This window comes from Brassica napus, chromosome A2 (assembly GCF_020379485.1).
Source record: "Brassica napus cultivar Da-Ae chromosome A2, Da-Ae, whole genome shotgun sequence".
NCBI classification, from domain to species: domain Eukaryota; kingdom Viridiplantae; phylum Streptophyta; class Magnoliopsida; order Brassicales; family Brassicaceae; genus Brassica; species Brassica napus.
Genome location: NC_063435.1, coordinates 18,768,862 through 18,796,641, shown reverse-complemented (window position 1 = coordinate 18,796,641; position 27,780 = coordinate 18,768,862). Strand labels below are relative to the sequence as shown.

At 30.8% G+C, this 27,780-nt stretch overlaps 3 protein-coding genes across 11 annotated transcripts; 1 reads left to right on the top strand and 2 right to left on the bottom strand.

Moving 5' to 3' along the window:
• Nucleotides 1-11,164: 11,164 nt before the first annotated feature.
• LOC125584477 lies at nucleotides 11,165-11,536 on the bottom strand. The gene has a single exon (XM_048752973.1). It carries the CDS (start codon nucleotides 11,534-11,536, stop codon nucleotides 11,165-11,167), a length of 372 nt encoding a protein of 123 aa, XP_048608930.1.
• A 4,320-nt stretch (nucleotides 11,537-15,856) lies between these two features.
• LOC106429833 (chlorophyll synthase, chloroplastic-like) lies at nucleotides 15,857-17,476 on the bottom strand. 9 transcript variants are annotated; one of them, XR_001285879.3, is made up of 6 exons: nucleotides 17,006-17,260; nucleotides 16,796-16,855; nucleotides 16,611-16,703; nucleotides 16,422-16,472; nucleotides 16,249-16,328; nucleotides 15,857-16,181 (listed from the first exon to the last, which is right to left on the bottom strand). XR_001285879.3 is itself a non-coding variant. In XM_048759319.1 (6 exons), coding segments are annotated over exons 3-6 (291 nt in total). In that variant the 5' UTR covers nucleotides 16,612-16,703; nucleotides 16,796-16,855; nucleotides 17,006-17,259; the 3' UTR covers nucleotides 15,857-16,028. The 9 variants fall into 9 exon arrangements, 7 of the variants coding, with proteins under 7 accessions (XP_048615276.1, XP_022575064.1, XP_013726058.1 ...); XM_048759319.1 differs by having other exon boundaries at nucleotides 16,416-16,472; nucleotides 17,006-17,259; XR_001285878.3 differs by having other exon boundaries at nucleotides 16,405-16,472; nucleotides 16,796-17,476.
• Nucleotides 17,477-23,964: 6,488 nt separating this feature from the next.
• Nucleotides 23,965-27,058, top strand: LOC106429835 (probable transcription factor KAN4). Its single transcript, XM_013870607.3, has 6 exons — nucleotides 23,965-24,915; nucleotides 25,029-25,105; nucleotides 25,335-25,374; nucleotides 25,476-25,593; nucleotides 25,950-26,031; nucleotides 26,151-27,058. Exons 1-6 carry the CDS (start codon nucleotides 24,507-24,509, stop codon nucleotides 26,223-26,225), a joined length of 801 nt encoding a protein of 266 aa, XP_013726061.1. The 5' UTR covers nucleotides 23,965-24,506; the 3' UTR covers nucleotides 26,226-27,058.
• The last annotated feature ends 722 nt before the right edge of the window (nucleotides 27,059-27,780 follow it).

The following is a 27,780-nucleotide window of genomic DNA, read 5'->3' as shown; positions in this document are numbered from 1 at the left end:
AGACGAGACAAGGGACGCGGACGCGTACTGCGGGTCGAGGCAGGCCGCGCATTCGAGTCCGAGACAGTGTGTTCTGAACGCACGGACTGCGGCAATGCAACGCGGACTGAGGCCATCCGCGGCCGATACCGAAGCTGTCTTATCCATTTGTTTTTCGGGTCAAACCCGGGTTTGTCGGGTTGACCCGGTTCGAGTTTTAAACCTTTATAAATACTTTTTAGACCTAATCTTAGGGATTATCTTATGATCTATCAAATAAAAGAACATTTTGGGGAAAAGATTAAATCTTAAATCTATTTTCTTTGTGTTTGTTGGATTATATTGATCACTAATCATGATTAGCACCAAATCATCTTTGATTCTTGGGCTCATCATGAAGAGTAGTGAGTAGTCATCTTTGGATTCATGGGTTAGGGAGACTAAGGGTAATTAAGCTAGATCTAAGGTGTTTTAGTTTAGATTCATCTTGTTCCTTGCTAGTAGAGTGCTTTTAATGCAACTTTAGAGTTGACCTCTCTAAAGTTGAGCTCTAGGCATTTCATACCCGGAAGGTGTTTGATGAAATGCCTGAACCAACTCTCCTAAGCTTTTAACATTCTTTACCAAATGGATTTGTTGTTATAGGTGTTAAGATGGCTAGTAGACTTGAAATTAATGATTACTTAGATAACATTCAACCAAAGGAATTTGATGCTTGAGTTATCTAGGTAAATGAACATTCATCTAGGGATATAGTTTGTTTAGGATTGTATCTAGGTCTAAGGTAGATAGATTGGTTGAAAGTTGACACATTTAGATTGAAACTTGATCACCCAAGGTCAATTCCCTTAGCCCATGAGTTCTCCCATCTCATAAGAAAGAAAACTTTGTCATTTATTGCATTTTAGGTAGAAATCTAGTTTAAAATCATCTCAAAAACTGGTAGCACTTAGATTAAGCATGGTCTTGCATTCTCTTTGCATCATAATCACTTAGAACTGGTTTGACATCCTTTATATTACAACATTTGATTAGGAGCCTTGAAATTCCTATCATCAGTTTGCACATCACATAGAAAAGGTTGAAAGAGCAAAAAAATGAATAAACGGCTTGCACACGACATAGAAAAGGTTAAAGAGCAACAAAGTGAAGAAATTTCTTGTTATTGAGCGAAATATCATTGCCATTAGCTTGCCATTTACTCTCATTTGAAGCTGTGCCGTTTGCCTGCCATTTCGTATCATTGCCATTAGCTTGCCAGTTCTGAGGGGTAGTGCTAGTATTTTGAAATAATACACTACAAGAAAACAAAAGATTTACGAGGGCGGTTTTTCTCGTGATTTCGTCGTAAAAGCAGGTTTACGAAGAATTAGCGAGGAAACACGTTTCGTCGTTAAACGTTCGTCGTAACGCATATTTCCTCGCCAATTCGTCATAACATAGCGATGACTTATTTTCCTCGTTAATCTTCCTCGCTAAACTTGTGTTTTCTTGTAGTGATGAGACTAGTCACACAAATTTCCTTTCCATGGGTACTGATTCCACATTGTCCCGTCAAAGTGAGGCATAATAGAAACGTTTCTCTAATTTTTATTTATATGAGATTTAAAATTTCAACTTTCACTTAAAATTAAAGTTTGATCTTTTGTGACTAAGTTTTGTTGTGTAGTCTTCTCTCTTAATTTTAGTAAATTTGACAAAGTTTTTGTGTTGTTGTGTTTTGTTATGAGTGGGTAGAATGGTTAAAAAAATTCTTGGTATGTTGTATCAATAACTTCAATAATATCAAGTACTTTTGGAAAAACATGAACATATATACCAAATTCTTTTGATTAACATCTCTTCAAGTTTAAAAAAAGTCACAACTAAAATAGTGCACATACAAATCATAAAACAGAACATAAACAAAATTATTACACATGGAGTTAGATATCATTCCTCAACATAGATAAGTTTGGACTCCACTTGGCATCATTCCTTTGTACCACTTTGGGAAGAAGACTTCAGAAGACTTCCCGAACACTTTGTGGGAAGTCTTCTAATGTATTTTTACATTAGAAGACTTCCCAAGAAGTCTTCCGAGAGTCTTATGAGAATCTTCCAAGAGTCTTCCTAGAAGTCTTCCAAAGTTTGACTCATATCTGAAAAATTCTGCATTTTCAAAAGCATTCAAATGGCTTAAAACAGAAAAAAACTTCAAAAATAAATTATTTATGCTTAAATAATAAACAAAACAATCAAATTAGGTTGAATCTATAACTTTTTAGAATCTAATATATAAAACACAGAAAATACATATCCAAAATATGTACCACTTTGGGCAGAAGATTTCGAAGCCTTTCTGAATACTTTGTGGGAAGTCTTCTAGCATAAAATGCATTAGAAGACTTGCCTTAATGTCTTCCGAGAAGTCTTTCAAATTCTGCCTCAGATCTGAAAAACATGCAAATTAAAAACATTCAAATGTCTTGAAATGAAAGAAAAACTTCAAAAATATAATTGTATGCTTAAATACTAAACAAAACAGTCACATTAGGTTGAATCTGTAGTATTTTAAAATCTGATATATAAAACACACAATAATACATATCCATAATTTAAAGATCTACCTTTGAAGGAGTGAAAAATGAGAACCATGTAATGAAAAACCTGCATAAAGAAGATAAATTAGTGAAAAGACATAAGAAAAAAAATGAGAAATTGATTTAAAGTTTGGTGTTTCGATGTTCAAAAAGATTAGAGAGGGGTTTAAGAGTTTTAGAGAGAGAAACATTACATTTTTTGTTGTAGCCATTTGAGAGGAAGAAAGATAATGTGTAAATTTTCTTTATATATGGAGACAAAAATTCCAATTACTTTAAATACTTACGATACAGAAGAGTTTCCAAGAAGTCTTCTGAACCTTACAATCAAATACATGAGAAAACTTCTGGAAAACTTCGCTTTAGCCGGGAAACCTAATTTTTACTAAAATTTAGGTGGGAATATGTCAGAAGACTTCTCATAACCTAATCAAATAACTAACTAAATAGCCAAAAACAATTCATTAAACTTAAAATCAACTTATAAAGCGTTTAATATACACAAAACTAAACACATGTAGGTAAAAAAAATAGGAAAGTTAAGATTCTAAAATCTAACGCTAAATACAAACAATACTATAACATATGTTACTAAACCCTAAACCAAAGTCTTTCAGACCCTATAATCAAATAATTAAGCAAAAACAATTCCTTAAACTTAAAAGAAACTTAGAAATTGTTTAAATCAAGTAATTAGATAGTCACTAAACACATATATGTCAATCTAAAAAAAATAGGATTTCAAAATATAACTCTAATTAAAAATACCAACAATACTATAACATATCTTACCCAAACCTAAACATAAAGCTATCATGATTCAATCTACATTCACTCATCTATGTTAAAAATAATTTAATTTTAGTAAAACTAAATTTCCATCATTTATATATGATTATTAATACATGATTTTGATTATTTTCTTTCAAAATATATTTTATAAAATTTATTAATTACTTTTAAAATCTAATACATGAGAAGACTTCCCCTACAAAACTTATGAAAGATTTTGATTTATGCGGGAAACCTAAATTCTTCTAAAATTTAGCCGGGAACCTTAAATTTTTCTAAAATTTAGGCGGGATATGTCAGATACTTCTTGGAAAGTCTTTTGTTAGTCTCTCAGACCCTATAATCAAATAACTAAACAAAAAAAAACACTTCTTTAAACTTTTAAGATACTTAGAAAGTGTTTAAATCAAGTTATTATATAGTCACTAAACACATATAGGTCATATTTAAAAAAAAATGAAAAGAAAAAAAATAAGATTTCAAAATCTAACCCTAAATATACCAACAATATTATAACATATGTTATCAAACCCTAAACCAATGATTATAGTGAGGTAACCTACATTCACTCATCTATGTTTAAAATAATTCAATTTTAATACTTAATTTACATCATTTAGAAATTTTTATTATTACATGATTTCATTTTTTTCCCATCAAAATATTTTTTATAAAGATTTTAAATTATTTTAAAAATCTACTGAACGAGAAGACTTACAAAGAAGTCTTCTTTGAAAAGACTTCTTTGTAATTCTTCTCATGCAAAGGGTTATAATGGTAAAATTTAATACATGTTTTTTTGTTTGGTCATGATGAGATTAGTGTAATTTCACTAGTTTTTTTTGGTTACTTTTGCATTTATTGAATTTGGGGTACATTTTTTTATTCAAAATCAAGTTTTGAGTCATTTTTGACAATTTTTCCTTAAAAATTTCACTAATCCATAGTGGATTAGTGATGAATCTTGAGCACCCACCCCCTCCGTCTATAATTCTTGGCGTACCTAATAATTATTCAAAATAGTAAAAATATCAAACAATGGTGAAAAACTTCATAAATAACAAAATATATTAATACGCACTTTTACAAACTTCCTAAGTTGTAGTTAAACCGCCAAAACATCACAGAAACATATGTTTTAATGCCATTCATCCACCTCTGCAAAAACATTAGTGTAAATTCCACTTCAAGCATTCCAGAGCCTTGGCATTGAAGCTCTGCACCACTAATCATTTCAAAACAAAAATTATTTGGAACCACATAAGCAACATATTTAAATGGCAGCAAGCCATTAAATTAAACTATTCTATCAGTAAGATCATACCTTGCATCATTTTTCTTAAAATCGACAAAAGGTACATAATCTCCCTAAAAGGGTCATTCGGTGAGTCTTGAGTATAATAAGTCAGCCCAACATATGTTTGGATTCCTACCAAGTCTACAATGATATTGAGTAAATATCATCAACAATAAATCAAAAAGGACATTTATAGTTTGTATAAGGTAGAGAAACAATTTGACATACCAATGGTATAGATGTAGTTCAAACTACCATGTATAACTTTATCATAAGAGACAAAATCATACATGGATGTTTTACAACAAACATCAATCCAATCCACCATAATTTGATCAACGAATTTTATTTGGAACATGTTAGTATTTCTTTTATCTCCATCATTAGGAACCATTTCAAATTTATGGACTACTCTCCATTCATCCTCTGCATGACGAAGAACCTCATACTTTTTGAAATATATTTTGAGATAGTTGCTTCGATTCTGCATCCTTTTTTTATACAGAACTTATGTTTAAAATATATGATATTATGATCTAATAATACAGTAAATTACTCTTTGTAAGTGTTAGAATAATTTAAATTCAAAACTTACTTCTTCATCAGCAAGGATGAGATGTATGCCAGACCTGATATCACACTTTTACACATATGATCGTTAAGGACTGATTTTTATGAAGAAATATCGATTTAATATATAAGGAAATTATCAGAGGTAAAAGCTTGCATTGAAAGATACTATTAAAAGAGGTTCAATAAACTTTAACAAAGCGTATATGACAAATTTGGGTATATCCGAGATATTTGGAATTTCAATATTTGTTGCTAGATTAAGTCCTTATGTGTGAGAAAATATCGTTTATAAAATAATAGTATGATTGCGAGTTACAGAAAAATATCAATTTATTTAGGAAATTAATTTTGTAGGTCTGGAAAAATTTTAATATCGTATAGAAAGTCAATATTCTCTTTTATGGTGGGCATCATTTTTGTAAAAAAAAAAACTATTTTTAGAAAAATACATAAATCACTAATTAAACTATATGCTTATACTGTTTGTTATATCAGAAAGCAAGTTTTGTAGTATGATTAGAAATTTTAATAGTAAACTACTTTTACTGGTTGATTACGGATTTCGGATGTGTGAAATAATATTGTGTCATAGGTTGTAAATGTGAAAATGGTATCAAAGTTTAAGTGGCTAACTCAATAAAAATTAAAAAAATCTTAGTGTACCTTACATAATACATTGAACTAACCGTTAAACAAAATATAATGGTTGTGGTGTATAAAATATCAATGGAGATTTTTACACAAATAATATAAATGATCAATGGGGATTACAAATGGATGATCTTGTACGAATAATTTATTAGTAAAGGTAATCCAAATACACACTATCTTCGAAAAATAACTTTTTATGATAAATAAAAATAAGAACTGGATGAATATTACTAGTAAAATACATGAAAATAATAAGTTGTAACATATGAAATCTTAGGACACTATTTGTAGAGATGCAAAAATCTTATAGTTTTGCAATCTTCAGGTAAGTTTTCAGAAAAGACATGGTATGTTTCTTCATTAATTTTGAAAACATATGGACTACGAACTTTATTTCTCACAATCTAAATCATTTCCTTTTTACTCTTTTGGAAAATATTTGCTTAATGATCAGTTAGCTTAATATTTCGTTGCTCCTCATAGTATTTTACATTCTTCTGCATTAGATCAGAAAGACATTAATATACAAATTTTGTTATACAAATTTGAAATGATAAAATAGATAAATTTAAATATGTATAATAGGACAATCGATAGAATGATATGATAGATCTAATATTAACGGAAATAAATTAGAAGGTCAGAGAACTAACTTCATTATTAATTGTCTTCTCGCTCATTTTTTATCCATCGTAATCAAGCTTAATCTGCGTTAGCAAGGAATGATTAATGAAAGAATGATAGAATACACAATAATCGAAGGAATTAGATCAATATTAAAGGAAAATATAGTAAACGGCAAGAGTACTCACTTCATTATCAATTGACTTCTTAATTTTTTTGTATTCAGAGTATTCAAGATGTATGAGATATGACATATTCAAGCAAATTATTTGATATATTTGTAATTCAGTATAGATAAAACGTATAAATATTAAGCATATACATATAAAACAATCAGTAGAATAAGGATAGATCAATTTTAGGGGAAATCGCGTAGACGACCAGATAACTCACTTTATTATCCGTTGTCTTCTCACTTGTTTGGTATTCAACATAGACGATTAAAATTATTCATATGCATCAGATATGAACGATTAGTACACAAATGAAGAGCAATAAAATACAGAGAGCAATTAGAAAGGGATCTCAATTAACTATCACAAACAAATGTACTATGTCAGGAAGGGATGTTGATTCATTATATAGGAAATCTTTAGAAGGTGAAACTTCCTAGAGAAGAATCAATTAATAATTTTAAAAAGATATTTAACTCAAATTTCAAATATATTATAGGAATATTTATTTCTAGCATTCCTTATTTGGCGTATTATCTTTTTGATAAAATTTATGAAGGTGATATTTGGAAACAATATCAAAACGGAGTTTCAAATATCAATGAACGAAATACCTAAACGAAATAATACTAACGTATACACTAAAATTTGAACCCTAACTATATGGAATACAAATCCCTAAACTCTAAACCCTAAACGACACCATACAGAAAACATAATCCATAATTCTTAGAACATGTAACTTTGAAATTGGAATTACATATTAATCCATAAATCATAAAACATGTAAAAATGAAATTAGAAGTGTGACAAACCATATCATATGTGTTTAAACCATATAACATGCATCATTTGTCAAGTAATATGATTTGTGGCCATTCAATACAATAAGGTTTAAAATAATACAATTCGAGACCAAATCCTTCAATTATTGATTATGGACCAAACCGAGTTTAGATGATACAAAAAGAGTGAGGTTTGATTAATATAATCAGAGAGAAGATTAAGAGAAATCGAGATTGATAAAAAGTAATTAAAAATGGTTTACAGAAGCAAAACACGCATTAGCCATGTCAACAAGGCTAATGATTAATGACATGTCACCATTGTGAAATAGCTGAGTAACCATTGTAAAATAGTGCAACCAATCAAATTATAAGAATTTTACTTAAACGTGTTCTCAAATAATAGTATGATAATAATACATAAAGAAAATATATATACACAATGTTCACATGGCCGGCTTAGACATAGTGGCAAGGGGGCGTGGGCCCCGAGCCCAATTCTTTCTTACATAATTAGTATTAAAAATGACATGTTTTAAAAATAATATTAAGAAAAAGGGTCCAAGAATTTACAATTATCCATAAAATATATGTAAAATTATTTTGAAAATCAATTTTGCCTAATGGCCATGAATTGCTTGAGCCGGCCTTGAATGTTCATCACGTATAAGATACAGGTCTTAACCTAGTAATTATTATTTTCCATCTATTTAATTATTTTATATTATATTATTCCAAAAATATTTACAAACTTCAAACTTCATATCAATAATATTGTTTATTAAACTATTTAAGATAATTTTGGACTCTACATTTTAGAATATCATGAATTAGGGCTAGAATTATTATCATACCCATATATACATTTTAAAAAAAGTATATCATGCACCCCAAACCACTTTTGGGTTTGATCCAAATATCCAAAATATTTTGAGTTACGAACTATTCAAATACTTATATGTATTTTGTATCTTCCAACTCAAATCTGGTTGGTTTGGTTTGGGTCATCTGGTTTAGACTTAAAAACTTCACATTTAAATGTTACAGTCTCTACTCTAAAATATTAGACTCCCATATTCCAAAAATTAATTTGTTTTATAACGTCACTCCAAAAATTAAATACATAGCAACTTACACTATTCGGGAATCGTCTATGTCTTTTATACTTGCATCATTGCATGGTGCACAAAAAGTTTTTTTTTTGATAAAATGGTGCACAAAAAGTTGTCCGACACATTTCAATCGCTGACGTAATGAACATTTATCCGAATACCAATAAAATTCAAAAATATATATATATATAAAAAATTCCAGTGTTTGAAAGTTTTTCAATATATCATTATCGCGAGTCCACATAAACAATCAATATAGATGCCTCTGAAAACTGGAAGACGGCCATAGAAACATAATACGTCACAAACCAAACCAATCTCATCAATGCTGTCTATAATGAAAATAAGATGGGTAATTACGACTTTGAGATAAAGACATCTTATGGTAAGTAAACAGAATATTTGTTTAATCTTATGTAGGAGCTGACAAGAAAATGACTCAGAAAAGGCAGTTTTAGAATGAAAGAGTCAAAAAAACAAGGAATGTTAAGACAGAAGCACTTTAGTTTTGTTATTTCCATTTTCATGAAACTGTACCTTTCTATGTGTGGTCCACTCTTTTGTTTTTTTTATTATTTAATATAAATAACGTTGACCACTTTAAATATGAATGATAATTTGTTTGAACTGTAATTATATATAAAAACTCATACATGTGAATAATCCACTTTATAGGTTATGTTTGTTTAAACTCTTTTCTAATATACAATATCAGCTGATTCAGACGATCTTATGAAGAACGTTAATACATTTAATATTATAGAATTGACTGATTGCCACACTATCTAACGAGAGTTTAGAATGCATTTTGACTAATGCCAAGCTAAATCAGTATTACTAGACTATAATGTCAAATGCACGAATCGAAACTGAAAAAAAAAAAACTGAAATGGCCAAGAATCATCAACCTTTAACAAGTTCTTTTACCGATATTTAATAAATTAATTTTCTAAGAGATGCAGCATAGCACATGATATCTGTTTAAATTTTCATTTTGATATTTAGTTGACTTCAAGAAAATCCTACACAACTAAAAATAAAAAATAAAAAAATCCTACACAACGTTTAAAAAAAAACGAAAATCCTACAGAACTAGGTAAGCAAATAAAGCATTTAAAAAAGTTACCAAATAAAATACCATTTGCCCGTTCATTTCTCCAATGCACATGTAAGAGGAGAAAAACAACAAATTAAAATGTAAGAGGAGCTCGAGCTAAGAGAAGACAAACACATGGAATATGGAATAAAGAACAAATGCTAGATAGAGAGAGAGGGGGAAACTGTTGACCCGATATTACACACGCCATTTTCGAAACATCCAAGCAGATCAAAAGTGAATTATTCGATTAGTACTGATATGTATTGTTAATTATTAATACTATTAATCGAATTTGATTATTTGATATAAGAGGTTAAAACTATCACATTTCCCAAAGAATCTTGAGCGCATTAGGCGCTGACCCTTGCTTCTGAATCCAATTTTCCCATTTAATAATAGTTTACCTAATACCAAAAACAGAATCAGGCTTTTCCTTTCTTTGAATACTTTTCCTGTAAATCTTAATTCCTCGTAAAACTAGTTTGCTTTTAATTATTTTTCATTTTTTTGCGGCAAACTCTTGTTTTTATTAAGATGATTCAAACATGTTAGCTTTGAGAGCTAACCATACCGGAATCATAGAGTTTATATGGGAAAATTTTGAATTTTGAGTACGAGCATCTTTGGCAAGGAGGTCGGCCCTTATATTTGAGTTACGAGAAATATAAGATAGTGAAAAATCAGTAAAAGATGAGCGTAAATGAACGAGTTCATTCCATTCCGAGACCAGAGATGGACATTCTTCTTCATCATTGATCACATTTACCATTTGAAGACAATCAGATTCAAAATTCATTGACATGATTCTCAGGTGCAGAGAATACTCCATTATCCATAAGAGGGATGAGAACTCCACATGCAGGGGGGAGAGGACCCGATCCTTCCCAACTGAGCTGTACAAGTGTTTCTTAGGCTCTAAATCCATGACGAAACCACCTCCAAACACTACTGAGTTTACCATCCAAGATGCAGCCACTTGGCATCTTGGTAAGCATGGCTCGCTCCGAACATCTTCGCGACACCCAAGTATCTCGATCGTCGACACTGAATGTTGAATCACTTGTGCCACTCTCCATTCTTCCGCTTCTTGTCTTGAGTGATTTACTGTATCTGGCGGTAGGATGTCTTTTCCATTGAAAACTTTGTTGTTTCTTGATTTCCAGATAAACAAGAGAATCCATGGAAAGCAAGCAATCACCGTGCTGGTAACTCCATTTTTCTCGATCGTAGAAGGAGGTAGTCAAAATTTTAGTACAGAGAATTACTCGGGAAGATCCCTGGACTGTTGGAATATCCGATAAAAGCCACGTTTGGAGAGCAGGAGGACAGGTGAACAGGAGATGATTTACTGATTCATTTTCGCTGCTGCATCTCAGGCAGTGTCTGTTGACGAGACGGCTAGATGTTGTGATACTGTCCGAAAGAGCTTGCCACATATATTTTTTAATCTTTCTAGGTGCTTTTAGTAGCCAAATTAGCTTCTTTAACCCATTCAGGCTAGGTTTGTACCTCCACCTTCTCTTCTTTTAGTTGACTTGCAAGTTTGTACCCTGATTTAACTGTATAGGCTCCTGATTTCGTAAAAATCCAGCAAAATCCATCATCGCTGAAATTATGGCTGAGGCGTAAACTCCGTATCAACGGGATATCACCCGGATCAAACAGAGACTGGAGAACCTCCACCTTCCAGGTCTTCGAAGATTGATCAATCAGCTGGTTGACAAACATGTCATGATCTCTGTAGCTGACGTTATCCTTAGGAGGCCGCGGTGGGGTTACTGGAATCCACGAGTCTGACCATTCTCGAGTATTATATCCTGATCCGATCCTTCTTCGTAGATCTGCACAAAGCAGATCTTGAGCTGCCATGATACTTTTCCACCCAAAAGATGGGGAGTTCGAGGTTTTAACCTCCATAGGATTAGTATGGCGAGAATATCTACCCTTTAAAACCCGAGCAAGTAGAGATGGGGGATGTTGTAGCAGTCTCCATAATTGCTTTGCAAGTAAAGCAAGATTGAAATCACTCAGATCTCGGAAGCCCAAGCCTCCTTTATCATAAGATTTACAGATTTTTTTCCCAGGGAATCCGGTGTAAACCTCGATTATTTGCTTTTGTACTCCACCAGGATTTCGCAATCGCTCCTTGTAGCTTTTTAGTGATTTCTTTGGGTAAAAGAAAGCATGACATCACATATGTAGGCAGAGCTTGTGCTACAGATTTTAGAAGGACTTATTTACCTCCTTTGTAAAGGAACTTCGCCGACCATGAGTTTATACCTTCGTTTAACCGGTCCTGAAAAAAAGCAAAGACTTGTCGTTCGGAGCTACATATCTTCTCTCGGAGTCCAAGATACATGCCCATACCACCTTCTTTGTGTATACCAAGTGTTTGTTTCAAGTCACCTTTCATCTCCTGTGGGACTTTGCTTCCAAACAATATAGAAGATTTTCCGTGATTCAACTGTTGGCCCGATGTTTTGCCGTTTATATCAATGATTTTCCTCAACTCAGCACACTGCTGGACATGTGCTCTACAGAAAAAATGATGTCATCTGCAAATAAGAGATGTGAAATGGAAGGGCATGCCCTAGCTATATTCAATCCTGATATCCGCCCATCTTCTTCTGCTCCTCTAAGCTGTGAGATTAGTGCTTCTGTGAGGATAATGAGAAGGAATGGAGATAGAGGGTCGCCTTGTCTAAGGCCACGAGATGGTGTAATATTTCCCTTCGGTTCACCATTCAAGAGAACCTGATGAAAGATCGAAGAAATACAGATTCATATCCAATCAACCCATTTTTTCTGCAAATGATTCGTTGTCTGTTGAAGCTTTTTAGAAGAGAAGCTTGATGAACCAGTTAAATAGATGGTGAAGAGGCTTTGCATTATTTGTATAGTGACGCCTTCTTCTTTTTGTTCTAAAGTTGCATCATATATGGGTCTTTTTCATTATCAACTAATAATTAGGTATCGTGCAGAGTGTCACATTAAAACAATAACCGTTAATCTCTTGCTATTCATAAAGATCGGAAAAAAACATGGACTTAGTGCAGTCAGTTTGAAAGATTATAAATCCTATGCCCTTAACCAAAAAAGGAAAATTCCAGACTCCAGTTAACAAGTGTATAATTTTGATCTTGTTGACTCACTTTATAAAGACAACTAGAACTTGACGCGCGCCAGCGCGGATATAAATTTTCAGTTTTTGGTTATTTATTTAACTAATGATGTATTTGTAATATTTAATGTATTATATTCACCAAGTAAATAATTTTTTGGCATCTTAAACCATATATTTATAACGAATGTTCGATATCAAATAAAAAATAGAACAAACAGACGTAGTTATAGAATTGTAGACGATATATAAAAACAATGGTTATTAATGTAAATATGAAGAAATGTTATATTATGACTTAGTATAATAGTATGGCATAAAAGATTATAAATTAGTTATACATGCTTAAAGAAAATACAATGATTTTTAAACTTCTATGAAAAATTTAACATATAAAAAAGGGCGATGAATTAGTCATCAAATTTTAAACAATTTCATAATTTTATTAATAATAAATTATTTATAGTCTATGTTTTTCGTCAAGATAATTATTAAATGTCCATAACATTAATATGTTAAAAAGCCATATTATAAAAGCCCATGGTGTAACCGTTTTTTTTTTCGGGAAGTGTAACAAAAAAATTACATTTAACTCTTCATTTTGTTTAAGTTCTGTGTCGGTAAAAGATTAAAAAAAATCTATCTATCTTTTTCAATGTTCAATTTGAAGCTTATTACGCGAAAATCATACGGAAATATATGCAATTGGTTGAAATCTCTATATCTTTATATTCTTACAAATTTTAAATTTATTGTTTCTTCTTCTGCAAGCAAATCAATTATCGAAGTAATAGATCAATTAGTTGTAATCAAATCTATTCTTATAATTAATGTAATTATGATTACAATTTCTATATTTAATAGGTACATTAAAGATATGACATTGAAGATATTATGTTTTGATTAATAGAAGATATTGGATTTTGAGTTTGTATTTATTGATTTGTTTTTTATAAAGCTTAGAAAATCAATAGGATGATTGGTTGGTTGATACATCCTATAAGGAAAACGAAAAATATAGGTGATTTGAATATTGTACATCGATCGATGCATGATGTAATTAAGTTGACTATATAAAACTTAAGCATGATCATTTCAAACTAAAGTATAGGAAGATTATATGCATTTGTTATATTGTAGTTAATATATTTTAAATATTACATACGTCAAGTGATTCACGTTTTCGTAAAAATAAATTCAAGTTCATTATTGGGCCGTACTCGTCCGTAATAAGCTATGTTAAATATGATATATTTTTAGATTCATTTAATGACATTAAGTTTAAATTTTATTAATGAAAACTCATTAATTTAACTAAAAATGACAAACATTAAAATATGTAGGTTTATTTAATGACATTAAGTTTAAATTTAATTAAGAAAAACTCATTAATTTAAGTGGAAAAAATAAGCATTAAAATAGATAGTTTAATTTAATTTTCAGTGGCATGGAAGTGTAAATAAGTTAGAAAACTTAGAGGTATTTTTTAATTGATACTTCTTTTTTAATAATATAGATAACAAGCCGGCTTGTCCGGTCAAATTTCAATAGCAAGCCGAAACACATTCAATTGAAAATAAAACAATAAACATAGAAAACCAACCAAAATGTAACTAAGAAGCTTGGAATCAAACCGATATATCTGATTAATTAGCCGATTTGATGTCCAGGTAGGTTTTAAAAATTTGGTTGGGGGTGGGGGGGGGGGGGGGGGGGGGGGGGGGGGGGTGGTGGAGCGTACATCTGACCTCTCTAATCGATTTCAATGGTATATAGAACCATGTTTTCTGAAGAAGAACTTGACAATTACATAATAGAGTGCGTGTGCGACAAACAAGAAGCATATGTAAGATGTTGGAAAATGGAATTAACAATTAAGCAAACAATTTTTAATCAAAGTGTCACGTGAGAGGGGAGCCGAGGAATGTGGGGCTCGACAGCTTCCTCCAAACAAAATACTTTTTTTTTCTTCCAAACAAAACATTAAACGTCAAACACATTAAATATATAAGAAAAACTTAATATAGTAAATGTTATATATAGGTTAAGATACAACAACAATTTTGATATATCTTTAGCAAAAGAAAACAATTTTTTTACCAAAAAAAAAAGAAAACAATTTTGATATAACAATTATTTGGGAAATCAATGAGAAAAAAATGTGGAGGGAATATTGGGGCTCCCATGCAGCGCCTACGTGCCACGACAAATACTACCCGTTGAATTGAGTGTCTTCTTCCTCTGTCCTTCTCTCTATCAACATTTTTGTAATTAATGATTTCACTATTTAAGTTAACTATACTAATATTGTTTTATTTACTATTATATGCTGTTACAAGGTCTATTACTCTTTATAGAAGACAATTTTGTGCCTTTTTGGCTTAATGTATAATTTTGTAAAAATAATTCCCTTATACAGTTTATTGCTCTATGTAAGTTGTTAAAATTTAACTGGAGTCTGGATATCAAATCAGATCTTATGATTAAAAAGAAAATAAGTGAAACAGAGAAAACACATACATTTTTGAAGTATTTTATCATCATCATGAGATTTACGTCTATTTTATGTCGGTGCAGATTTCATTATGGTAAAGAAGTTATAAATTTATAACTTTCTCTCCTTTTCCTCTATCATTCAGCAACTAATTAAGAGAGTCGAGGTATAATGCATATAAGGAAAATATACTTGGAAAAACAAACTGTAAAGACTAGCTAAAGTATCTATATAGTATCAATGAACCCTCAATTTAACATTTTACCAAACAAAAAAAAAATCAATGAACCCTCATCAACTTCTTTTTTTGGCAAAAACATGTTAGAATTTTGTTGCTAGATTTTTTGGGTTTTTTACACACCGTACAAATAGAATTATAGCAGAGAAAAGAAAAATACAAACAACGAAATACCAAGACAACTAAGACAACCTTAGACCATCATTATCCCTATAACCCCATTTGGGTTTCTTAATGACTTATTTAATAATAAAAGTTAGTTAAGAAATTTAATTAAGAAACCCATAGATTTTGTGCTCCATTGGAAGTTTCTCAATGAAGGGTTCTTAAAAAAAATAAAGAAGGAATGTAGATGATTTTATATAGAGAAGGAGAGAATTTGTTTTACACTTGTTTGGAGAAGAGTTTTAAAAACAATACTTTCACTACAAGATACACTACAACCAGAATAGACATTCACTAATGATCCTCTAGTTCATAAGATCAAGCACAAGAAATAGAAGTCATACTACATACCGGCAACAGAGATCTGAGTAACGTCTATAGCACTAACGCATATCCATTTTGCAGCCTCAGTGCCAAAAGCTACTAGGAGAGACTGAAGGCCCATTGCTCTGTCTCCTTCAACACTTTTGAAGTTATAAACAATCGCTATTCCCAACTGCAAATAAATGTATTGATAAGTGCTAAACTCCAAAACACCGCTGGAATGTATATATAGAGCTTACCTTAAGAGGTGGAGCAGAGTATATATAAGATAACAAGGACCCTCCCAAAGCAAGATAGAACAAAGCGGGAGTGGTATGCCCTGCATGTAAAAGGGAAGGTTTTAGCAATTTTGATGTAAGCTTTTAACTGTACTTGTTACATCAAAAACCACCAACATAATGCAGACCACTACCACGAGATGCTCCCAATGCTCCACTCTGTGATGAATCTCTCAATGCTCCCACTACAAGACATAACACAAGCATTATCAGTCTGTGACATAGAAAAGCACAAGACATTACTCAAGCACAAGACATTATTTAAAAAAGACTAGAGAAAAAAACATTGGCGTGGAGAGAAAAAGAAGAAGAAGAAGACAGACTGTAGCAATAGTATTTCCTCTCTTCTTCTCTTCGGGAGCTTTATCAATTTCATCAAAGGCAATAGCTTTAGCTTTTCTCTCTTCAGCAAGAACCTAAACAATAAGTAGAATCCCTATATCAACTTGGAAAAAAAAGCCTTTCCTTTAATTAGAAACGCTCATCACGTGTTTAAAAAAGGCATCACCTTTGTGATTGCAGCAGTCAAAGCAGTCTTCCCGTGATCTACATGCCCAATTGTGGTTTACTGCAACAAATAACACAACTATTACAAAAAGAAAAACAGAGAAAAGTCATGATCCATATCTCTTTAACCAATTTCAAATCAATGAAATGAAAAAAAAATAGAAAGAAACTCAATTTCGAGTAAAAGTGGCCATTGATCTCCACAGAGAACCTCTGAAACTTGAAGAAGGAGAGAGATCGAGAAGCCATTGTCGTTTGCAGAAAGAGAAGACGAGAAAGAAGAAAAAAAAATGCCTCATTATTTAGTTTGCTGACACGTGGGTTGAAAACCCCCTTTGTAATCGGTTACAGAAATCCTATATTAAGGATCGATAACAACAATTTTTTTGAGTTTTGATTTAATTAAATGCTTCAATATTTTTAGAAACCCTCTTAAAAGCCCCCGTTTAGTTGATCCCTGACTACGGATCGCTAACACAAACTCTTTTGCTAAGCACCCTTAAACTTGTGTTCATTTTTTTATCACGATCAATATGACAGTATGTTTAGCCTCATGAAAATTTCTTCGTATTTTTATGCATGTGTTCATTTTCCCACTTTTATGCATGTGTTCATTTTCCCACGAACACTCTTACAAGCATCAAGAAATTTCGTATTTTTGTGTTTTCATTTCCATCCACTACTCTATTTTCTATAGTACCTTTGAACTTTTAATATCGGTATACTGTTTTAAATAAGTCCTCCGCTATTTTCTGAAAACCACAGAATGAAGACAAAAAAAGAAAACAAAAAAGTTATAAGCATTTTTTTTAATATAGTCTTGGAGTTTTGAGTCTGTGGCCGCTATCGCGAGTTGATCTGGCCTTTAACCTCTTAAATACTCTCTCTTTTTTTTGTTTGTGCAACATTTCTTAGATACTCTCTGACAACGATTTTTGTTTTTGAACAACCTCTCTTACTACGAATAACAACTCTTTTTCCTGTCATTTTTCTTAATACTTTTGTTAACCACAAGTCCAAGTGTGTCCACACAGTTATTTATTGTAAGTCTTAGGTTTGAATGGTAACCACATGTTAGATGGTGCAGGACAAGCGAATTGGTTAGTACGATGCGGTTTAAGAGTGGTTTGTGTTAGTAAAATGCATACTGCGGGACAAGTGCGGTTCGTCTAAAAGAAGCGGTTTGAAAAATATGTGAGTGGTGACGAAAATAATAAAAAGTGCGGGACAAATGCTTGAATGGTATTTATAAACTAAATAGTGCTGAAAATATAAAATAATATTCTACTTGATATTATAAATATATTTTACATATTTTTATAAAAGTACAAATAAATTACAATCACAAAATACCAAAACAAATAAAGCTTTTTGAGTAATCTTGATAGTTTTTAAAGAAATATGAATTATAAAAAAGTCACGAGTTAAATACACATCTATATATATACATCTATAATGAATAGTATAACTGCAAGATACATATAATATATTTATAGTTATATAAAATCAGTAATACTAATATAATTTTTAAAAATAAAAATATGAAATATGAAATTTAATATGCTATTACTTAGATTTATAGACAATTATTTTATTTCTAAAAATTATAATTTCTCTAGTTGTCTTTACAAAAAAATTAATTAAGATATCAGTGATACTAATTTAATTTAAACAACTATTTTATTTTATTTCTTCATTATACTCAGATATTTTCTCATCTAAAATATCATTTTTTAAAAAATTTTAAATTGTATTTAGACCTAGGTACATTTATCTGGAACCAAACAAGACCGAACCAAAAAATCAAGTTCGGTTTAAGTTTGGATCCTATCAATTATATTAGTGGATCCGATATGAACCGTTTTTAGGATCAGTTCCAATTCAGGTTTTCAATCCTAATAAAATACCTAAACCTAAACTTGTTTATTTTATTTCAAAAAAATTTTATTCAATAAAGTATTGTATTTCAACTATGTTTTTTGGTATCCTGATATACATAATTTATTTCATAATTTTATGATCATTAGTTAGTGCACATATTTATTTAAAAAAATGTAAAAAATAGTAAAACTCCACCTTGACCAAAATAAGAAGATAGTGAGGGACTTCATTTTGTTCATTAAACATAACCGCCACAGTAGAAACTTTATTAATATATATATATATATATATATTTATTATATAATTATATACGGGATAAATTTTGTTTGAATGGCAACACAAACTGTGTTATAACGCACAGCATATGGCGTCTTTTCTTCCTACTCAAGGCCTTAATCTGAGGAATACTACTCGATGGGTCCAGGCACATGTACAGGTTGGTCCATATATGCTTCGTACGTGCGCCTAGCTATCATACAGATGCTGAATCTTTGATTTGACTTCGCTTCCATGACTTTTTTTTTGGTTCAAACTTCGCTTCCATGACAAGATTACTAAATTGTTAAAACTATAAATATAATTTTGATATAAAAAATGGTGGATTAACAAAATCGACAAGACTGGCTGCCTACAGAGGAAATAATTGTATTTATATCAAAATGAAACGCTTTAGATAGATTGATTTTGTTAAATCTGAGAGAAACATACAATTAGATTTAACAAAATCAATCTATCTAAAGCGTTTCATTTTTCATTAACTACTAATTTTCTCAAAGAGTATCATTTTATCTTTTTTTCTTGATACAATTTTAATGCATTTTATATTTAATTTCAGTTGAATATTAATTGTAAAATGCATTGATCTAAAAAATAAATTTACGTAATTTAAATATTATTAATTAAACAAATATAATTAATAAAAACATAAATGTATTTTTATAAAACAGAGGAAGTATATATTTTTTAAATTCATATATATATATATATACACCATTAAATAAATGTCATCTATAGATAGATGTTTTCTGTATATATCTCTCTCATGAAACGAGTTTTGACTAGATATAATTTTATAGGTGAGAGATTGGAAGCTGAAATGTGTTCGACGTCCTAGAAATTTAAATGCTACGTGAATTCCGCTGTTATATATATGGTGCATCTAATAAGTAACAACGATATCCATATACCAGTAGAACGATAATCACTAGCTACTGTGATAGCTGCAAAAATTTGGAATTACATGAATGTAAAATATTTTTCTAGAGTTGAAATTCCATTGGGTTTCGCAAAAAGCGATGTATGAGCTCGATGGCGTACGTGGGAATGATACAAATCTTTCTAAAATATGGATACTAGCATTCTTAATTTATTATAATATGTTTATAATTTATGAAAAATGCTAAACAAAGTATAATATAAAAGGGACATTTGACTATACAGTATTACACACCACATGCGTATGAATACATGGTTCTGTCCATGGACAATCAATTTTTTTTTTTTTTTGAAGAACTTTTACGGACAATCAATTGTACATATGATTTAGTATATTAATGGCTACATTATAGTGCCGTTCAAAAAAAAAAGGCTACATTATAGTTGCATCTGCATATGCAATGCTATTATGCTAATGCTTAAAATTGCAATGGGATTTATAGTCCACATCAATGCATCTTATATATGTAACCCGTTAATTCTCGATTAAATATATAATTCACAAATAATCTATGAAATCACTGACAAGCTCGTGATTATTGGCTTAAACCTTATATACAGATCAAAGATAATTATTTCTACGGTTATATTTAATACTCCTACTTTTAAATGTTACTGATTCAAATCATTTTAGAAAATGTTACATATGTACACAGTCAACAGTAACCAGTGTCACATGGCTACCAATCCTGGCCTTTTGAATAGTGAATTTCTTTTTATACTTATTATTTATTTATATCCATATATATTATGCTCCGTTTCAAACGATGTTGAATTTTCCCTTTTTAATTAGCAGAAAAACATTGTCTGTTTTTCAAGAAAAAGAAGATAAGTATACTTTAAACAAAATAATTTATTTACAAGTGCAATAGTTTCTTGTTTTCAATAGCAAAGCAAACCTTGAGCGTTCCAGAAATTTTTTCCTAAAAAGTAGCCTTGAGAGTGTCAACAATGAAGAGGGGAGCAAACAAACAAAAGGATGAAGATATAAACTAATGAAATAAATAACGAAACACGAAAAATTCAAAAGGTGTCCCCATCGATTAATAACAAAGGAAATTATCTTTCAAAAATATTCCATCGTATATTACCACTTCGGCTTTTTCGATGCCAACCACCATTAATCTCGCTCCTCGAATAATGAGACACGCAATATAAATATACTATAACACAATGTAACAATTCGATCAAATTCTATTTCTTTTTGTTTTTGGAGTTTTCAGATGTTGTGAATATAGTACTATAAAAGTTCAATACCCAATGAGATTGATTAAAGGGGAAATTTATTTTCTTTTAGGTGTGGGGATTTTATACCGACTGTACAAAACGTAAACGGCTATTATGTCTTTTTTAAACTATCGTATTTTTTATTTACTTTCTCATTTAGTCTTATTAGATTTTGACATTAGGCGCTTTAGTTTGCTTGGGTTTGTATTTAAGTTTTGATAAAAGAAGTCCCCAAATAAAACCAAATTTCGTTTTGATTTCGTTCAGACCAGTTTGGAATTTGTGTGGTTCAAGTGCATCACTGAATTCAGGAAAAGTTATAAAATTAAGATCAACAAATATTAGTAGTTAGTATATCTAAATGTACAATTAATATATTAAATGTAAATATTTAATGAATTTGGGTTGCCTATATAAATTTTTTGTTTGGAAAGTTAAAACAGTACACGAATTTTACGAAACACAACAATACGATGCTGATATAAATCAGACTTTTATGAAGCTTTTAATTTGGTGGTGAAGAATGGTAAAGACAAGTAAATGCAAGTAATTGGATTGGAGTAATTAGTTGTCCTTATCTTTCTTCACCCGCGAAAAGCTAAACAAATTTTGCTTTTGGAGCTATTTGGTGTTCAAACAAGAATCCCCATGACAAAATCGCAGTTGCTTTTTTAGTTTGAAGGATTGTAAGAAATATTAAATGCACTTATCAAAAAAAAAAGAAATATTAAATGCAAAACTCTGATATATTTTCCATCAAACCCTAAGACGCAGAACTTTTCAAACTTATCTTTTTAGCATTGGAAATCTAAAAGTATTTTATTTTATGTAAATAATAAAACATGCAAATCATAGGGTACTCATTATCTAATTATCACACCCACCCTCTTTCCCTCTGTTTGGTTTCACCTTTTTAACCACTAATCAAAAGATGCGTTGTCTATCATAAATCTTCTTACCCTTTTTTTTTTCTCTTAGTAGTTTATGTGAATATAGTATTACTTTTTCATAATATTTTTGAAATACCAGTGTTAGTATTAGATTATTTTTTCTTTGTAACTTACCAATGAAATATTCTCTCTGTTTTAAAATAAATGTCATTTTAGGTTTAATTTTTTTTATTTCATATATATATTATGACGTTGATTGGTAATCTTTGCGGAAAGTTTTTATCAATCAGAAAAATACATGGAATGTAATGGAAAATGTCATTTTGTATATTTTGAGTTTTTGCTTAAATATTTTCAAGTAAATTTTCATTTAGTGAGTAAGTGTATTTTTCTCATTTCTCTGCTGAAATGGTTGAACTTCCTACCTCTGTTACGTAAAAGCATTTGTGTACAACCACCGATAGTTACCTTTGTATAAGAAATTAATTTAACTACCGTCTTTTATCAGATATGAAAAATTAATTAACTCACCATCACTTAACAAATAGTTATTGTTGCTTCAAAAATTAATGACATTGTAAGTTTGATTTGGGCTTCAAAACATCAATAGTTTTCTTTATCCAAATTTAGAAGAAAAAAAATGGTATATAATAAAAAAAAAAGTTTAAAATATTTTTCTTTATGCAATTTCGCAAAACACTATCCAGTCACACTTAACTTTTGTTCCACAACTTTTATTCAGCAAATTTTAAATTCCACAAATTTTATTTCGCAACTCACTTTATTTTCCGCCATTCCACGATTACTCAAGTGTCACCAATCAAAGCTTAAGTTTCACTTTAGATTTCCAATGCATAATTTTAAACAAATTTCCAATTTTAACCTCATGAATTTAATGTATTAACAAGAGATATTAAACAATACATTTATTTATAAGGGGTATAGTATAAATTTTAATATATTTTCTTAATATGTGTAAGAAATTCTTAAACAACACTAAAATGAAAATGAGTATTGGTTGCGGAAAATAAAATAACCAACTTTACATTTCTGGTTTGAAAAAAAAAATACATTTCTTATAGCTTTGAAATCAAATAAAAAATATTAATTTGAAATGCTTTTTTAAATAACATAACATTTTTGTTGGGCTTTACCATCAAAGTACATATTATTTGATCTGATATTACACTATTTAGTGCAAAAGTAAGTTGATATATCATTCAAAAAGTATGGTGATGTATATTTATGGTACAATATCGCTGGTTTCCTAAATCACATATTATTTTGTCAGATGTTATGTTAAATTTTAGAATTAGTTTTACTAAGAACAAAACGCCACATAGATTAATAATAAAATATATTTTTTTTTTAAAAAGAATCTAAATTAATTTCAAAAACAATAATGACGCTAATTTTAATGACGCTAATGCCACTAACTCCACCAACTAAATCCTAAATTCTAAATCCTAAACTTTAAATCTAAACCCTAAACCCTATAACTTAAATTCTAAACCCAAACTCTAAATCTTAAACTCAAACCCTAAACCCTAAACCCAAACCCTAAACCCAAAGCCTAGATCTTAAACTCAAACCCTAGATCATAAATCCAAACCCAAACCTAGACTCTAAACTCAAACCTTAAACCTTAAAGGAACAACATCAACTTTAACACAAACCTTTAGGGTATAGGATTTGGATTTAGGATATTTACGATTTGAGTTTTGGGGTCTAGGGATTAGGTTTGGGTATATGGTTTTGAGTTTAAAGTCTAGGGTTTGGGTTAAGGATTTAGAGTCTAGTATTTGGGTTTAGGGTTTAGGATTTGAGTTTAGGGTTTACGGTTTGGGTTTAGGATTTGGGTTTAGGGTTTAGAGTTTAGAATTTAGGATTTAGATTTAAAGTTTAGGGTTTAGAATTTATGATTTAGGGTTTAGTTAGTGGCGTTAGCGTCATTAAAATTAACATCATTATTTTTTTCAATTATTTTTAATTCAAAAAAAAAATTAATCTATTTTATTATTAATTTATGTGGCATTTTGATTGGTAATAAGAGAATATTGTGAATTTAAAGGTTCAACCTACCTAAGTGTTGTTTTTTTACTAATACGCGTAAAAGAAAATACAATTTCTCTTATTTACAGTTATCTTACCATAATTATTAACTGAGTTTATCGCCTACATTAGGCTACCTCCATAATCATTTCTTTTAGTTAACTAAAAAGTTTGGGTGTTATTCGAAAAAAGTTCGTATGTTTTATTACCTCGAGGAGTATTGCACACAAATGTGTTGTAGAAAATAAAATAAATATTTTATTATAGAAGACAATGGCATTTTTAAATGAGACAATGACGAGGATTGAGAATTACACTCCTTTCTTCTTCTTTTATTCTCCCTCTCTGTAAGTCATAAGTGCTGTTTCTGCAGTTATATCTTTCTCTCTTTTTATCTCTCTCTCCAGTATTTAAATAGAGAAGTAATATAGACAAAGTGGTAGTGAGATGATCATGTTCGAGTCAAGAAGCAGTGTGAGAGGTTCAAACTCAGTCCCAGATCTGTCTCTTCAGATCAGCCTTCCAAACTCTCACGCCGAGAAACCCCTTCACGGCAGTGAACGGAGCTTCACCACAAGCAGTGACTCCGGAAGCAGCCTCAGTGAGTTAAGCCATGAGAACAGCTTCTTGAAGAAACATCTCTTGAGCCTAGGCTTTGATCATCATCATCCATATCATCATCATCAGAGGCACAGCTCAAACATGTTCCAACCACAAATCTACGGTCGAGATTTCAAGAGAACCTCATCTTCTGTGGTTAGTCTTAAACGAAGTATCCGAGCTCCAAGAATGAGATGGACTTCTACTCTCCATGCTCATTTCGTCCATGCTGTTCAACTTCTTGGAGGCCATGAAAGTATTAATTTCTTCTTACGTTCTCCTTCTTTTAAAGAAATAATCAAATTTTATGTCTCAGTAAAATGTTTGGGACCAAGGTATTAAGGTTTTTGAATTATTTGTCTATCTCAGGAGCAACGCCTAAATCAGTCTTGGAGCTGATGAATGTGAAGGATCTAACCCTAGCTCATGTCAAGAGTCACTTGCAGGTTCATTTCTATTCTTTTTAACCTCTTATATTTCTTCTTAGGGATTTTAAAAATTACTAATGGATTCTCATAAAAATGCTAACACTTATGCATATTACCATTTTACTGGAAGTGTATATATGGGCCACTAGCTAACACATGATTGCAATGTTGAAATAAACTTAGATGAACAATTAATTTTATTTTTACTTTTGTTTTGGTTTTCAAGGATGTATGTTTGTTGATGCAGATGTATAGAACAGTGAAATGCACTGATAAAAGATCATCAGGTATTCCTTCAAAACCAGATTGACTGGTTTTTGTATTCATATTGGTTTAAAATGTAGATGTACTATTTATTTTTGTTTCTTCTTTTCTTGGGAATAATCAGGAGAAAGAAAGGTGGAGAAAGAGGCAGAGCAGAAGACAGAGGACAATAATAATAATAATGAAGACGCTGATGCTGACCCAATTTCGCCAAACTCATCATCTGTGCAAAAGACCCAAAGGTACTTTTTTATTTATGTCGCTTTTTGTTAAAGAAAAACTCTTCATCAAATCTCGTTGTCTTGGTTATGCGTGAATTTTGATGAATATGACCCTCTTTCTAGGGGTTCTATGAACGTAATTGTCCCCTTTTTTTCCTTTAGATCCGTTAGCTTCTTTATTTTTGTCAAAATAGAAAAGATTCTAAATTGTGTATATTATAAATATATATTAATTAATAATAGTGAAGAAGTGGTAGGTCCAAATAAAACATTTTTCAATATCAATGGTATTAGTAGTGACGAGCAGTCTTATAGGGTCCAACAATATGAGTTATCAATAGATTTCTCAAATGTGTTTTATCATTTAATTTAAACAGATCTCCTTGGTCTTCCACTAAGGGAGTGTCTATGAGCATATCACAAGCAGATCCTCACATGGAAATAAATCGTATCACTAAGGTACATTCCTAAAGAACTGTAACAATGTTATTGTTAATGTGTATACTCTCACATATACTTATATAACCTTTTCTGAAATTATATATATATAACCTTATGTTTTTAAATTTTGAAAATAGGATGATGTGGAGAAAGATCATCTCAGCTTGGAATTCACCTTGGGGCGGCCGAGTTGGGGGATAGACCATGTGTAAATCATCCAGCGATCTAACCCTTATCAAGTGCTAATTGTTTCACTTGGAGAACTACAATAATTTAATAAGTCAGCTTAGTTATTTTTTAATCACCTTAGTTATATCTATTTAACATATTAACTTGTTTGATCATATGGACTTTGGAAGAATCATTATCATCTTATATGTACGATCTTCCAGTACTGTTCACGAGATTTTTGTGATGCATAAACAAGGGATTTGGGTTAAGTAGTAGGCATGGTATTGTGGTAGTGGATGAGAAGAGAGTACAAGTTCAAGATTTTTGTTGCGATCTTCAAAAACATCCCAATCTTCCTTTATCACACTCTAATATATTGGAAAAGATTCTCTGGTAACTAAAAAGCTACTACTGCCTCTTTCCTCATTTGGTATGCTTCACTGCTCCCACTCTGGTTTATATGAAGAGGTTTTTTGGAACATGGTCAATTGTTTTTCACTTGCTCCATTAAGCAAAATCTGTTGGTTTAGTAATCATTTTACTTTATTGAGTGCTAATTGTTTGAATAATTGGTCGAAAAATATATTGGAAGATGTGTGTTAGAAATTGATCGAAATGTATATTTTATTTTTGAAAGAAGATGGAATGTATATTTTTTATTACTAAAATAGATATGATCTTTGATCTTGATCGATAGCATTGTTACGTAATGCCACAACTCCCTTTACTTCCTACAGAACTTCGGGCTTCCTCATGGGGCTTAAACAAATACGTCGGAATTTGATATCGATATTTATTTCTAAATGTGAAATTAAATGTCTAGTAAAAAAAATGTCTAGTCGAAAGCATAACTCGTTTTGTATTTGTAATCATGACAAGAAAAATTCTAACACATATTAATAGTTACAGAACTATATCATTTACAAAGGATAAAATATCATTTTGGGCTCGAGCTCCTTATTGCAAAGACGTCTGCGCAAGTGTTACAATCTCATGAAATAAAAGATAGCGATTACAAATAAAATAAAAGCCATAGATGGAAGAATTCATTCCATTCCCAAACTTGATCAAAAATAATTAGTACCGATCAAATTTACCAACTTAAGGTAACATGATGCGAACTGCGTCGAAGTTAATCCATGCATATAGAGTTATTCATTGCCTAAAGTAATGAAATTTTTTTTTTTTTTTGGTCTAAATGTTAAGCCTAAAGTAATGAATTGAACTCCGCATACATATGAGAAGTTACTTGTTCCTTCTCCAAAGAACCGTAGAACCTTCTCCCTGTTTCCAATTGTAAAACAATTCCTCCACCAAAAATTGAGTTGTTAGTCGCCCAGGATGCACCCACTTGGCATTTTGGTCGAAGCAATCTATTTCTCTCTTTTTGGTTGATCAGTCGGGGAACCTCTATTGCAATTTACATCTCATGTCTCGTTTACTGCTTGTGCCACTTTCTAAACTTCAGTTTCATGAGTTGCATGAAGTAGTGTGTTCATTGGAGATTCTGTTCATTGACATCACTTCCTTTGAATTGAAAAGTTTGTTTATTTTTTGCCTTCTATGTAAACCATAATATCCACGAAGTTTAGTCAG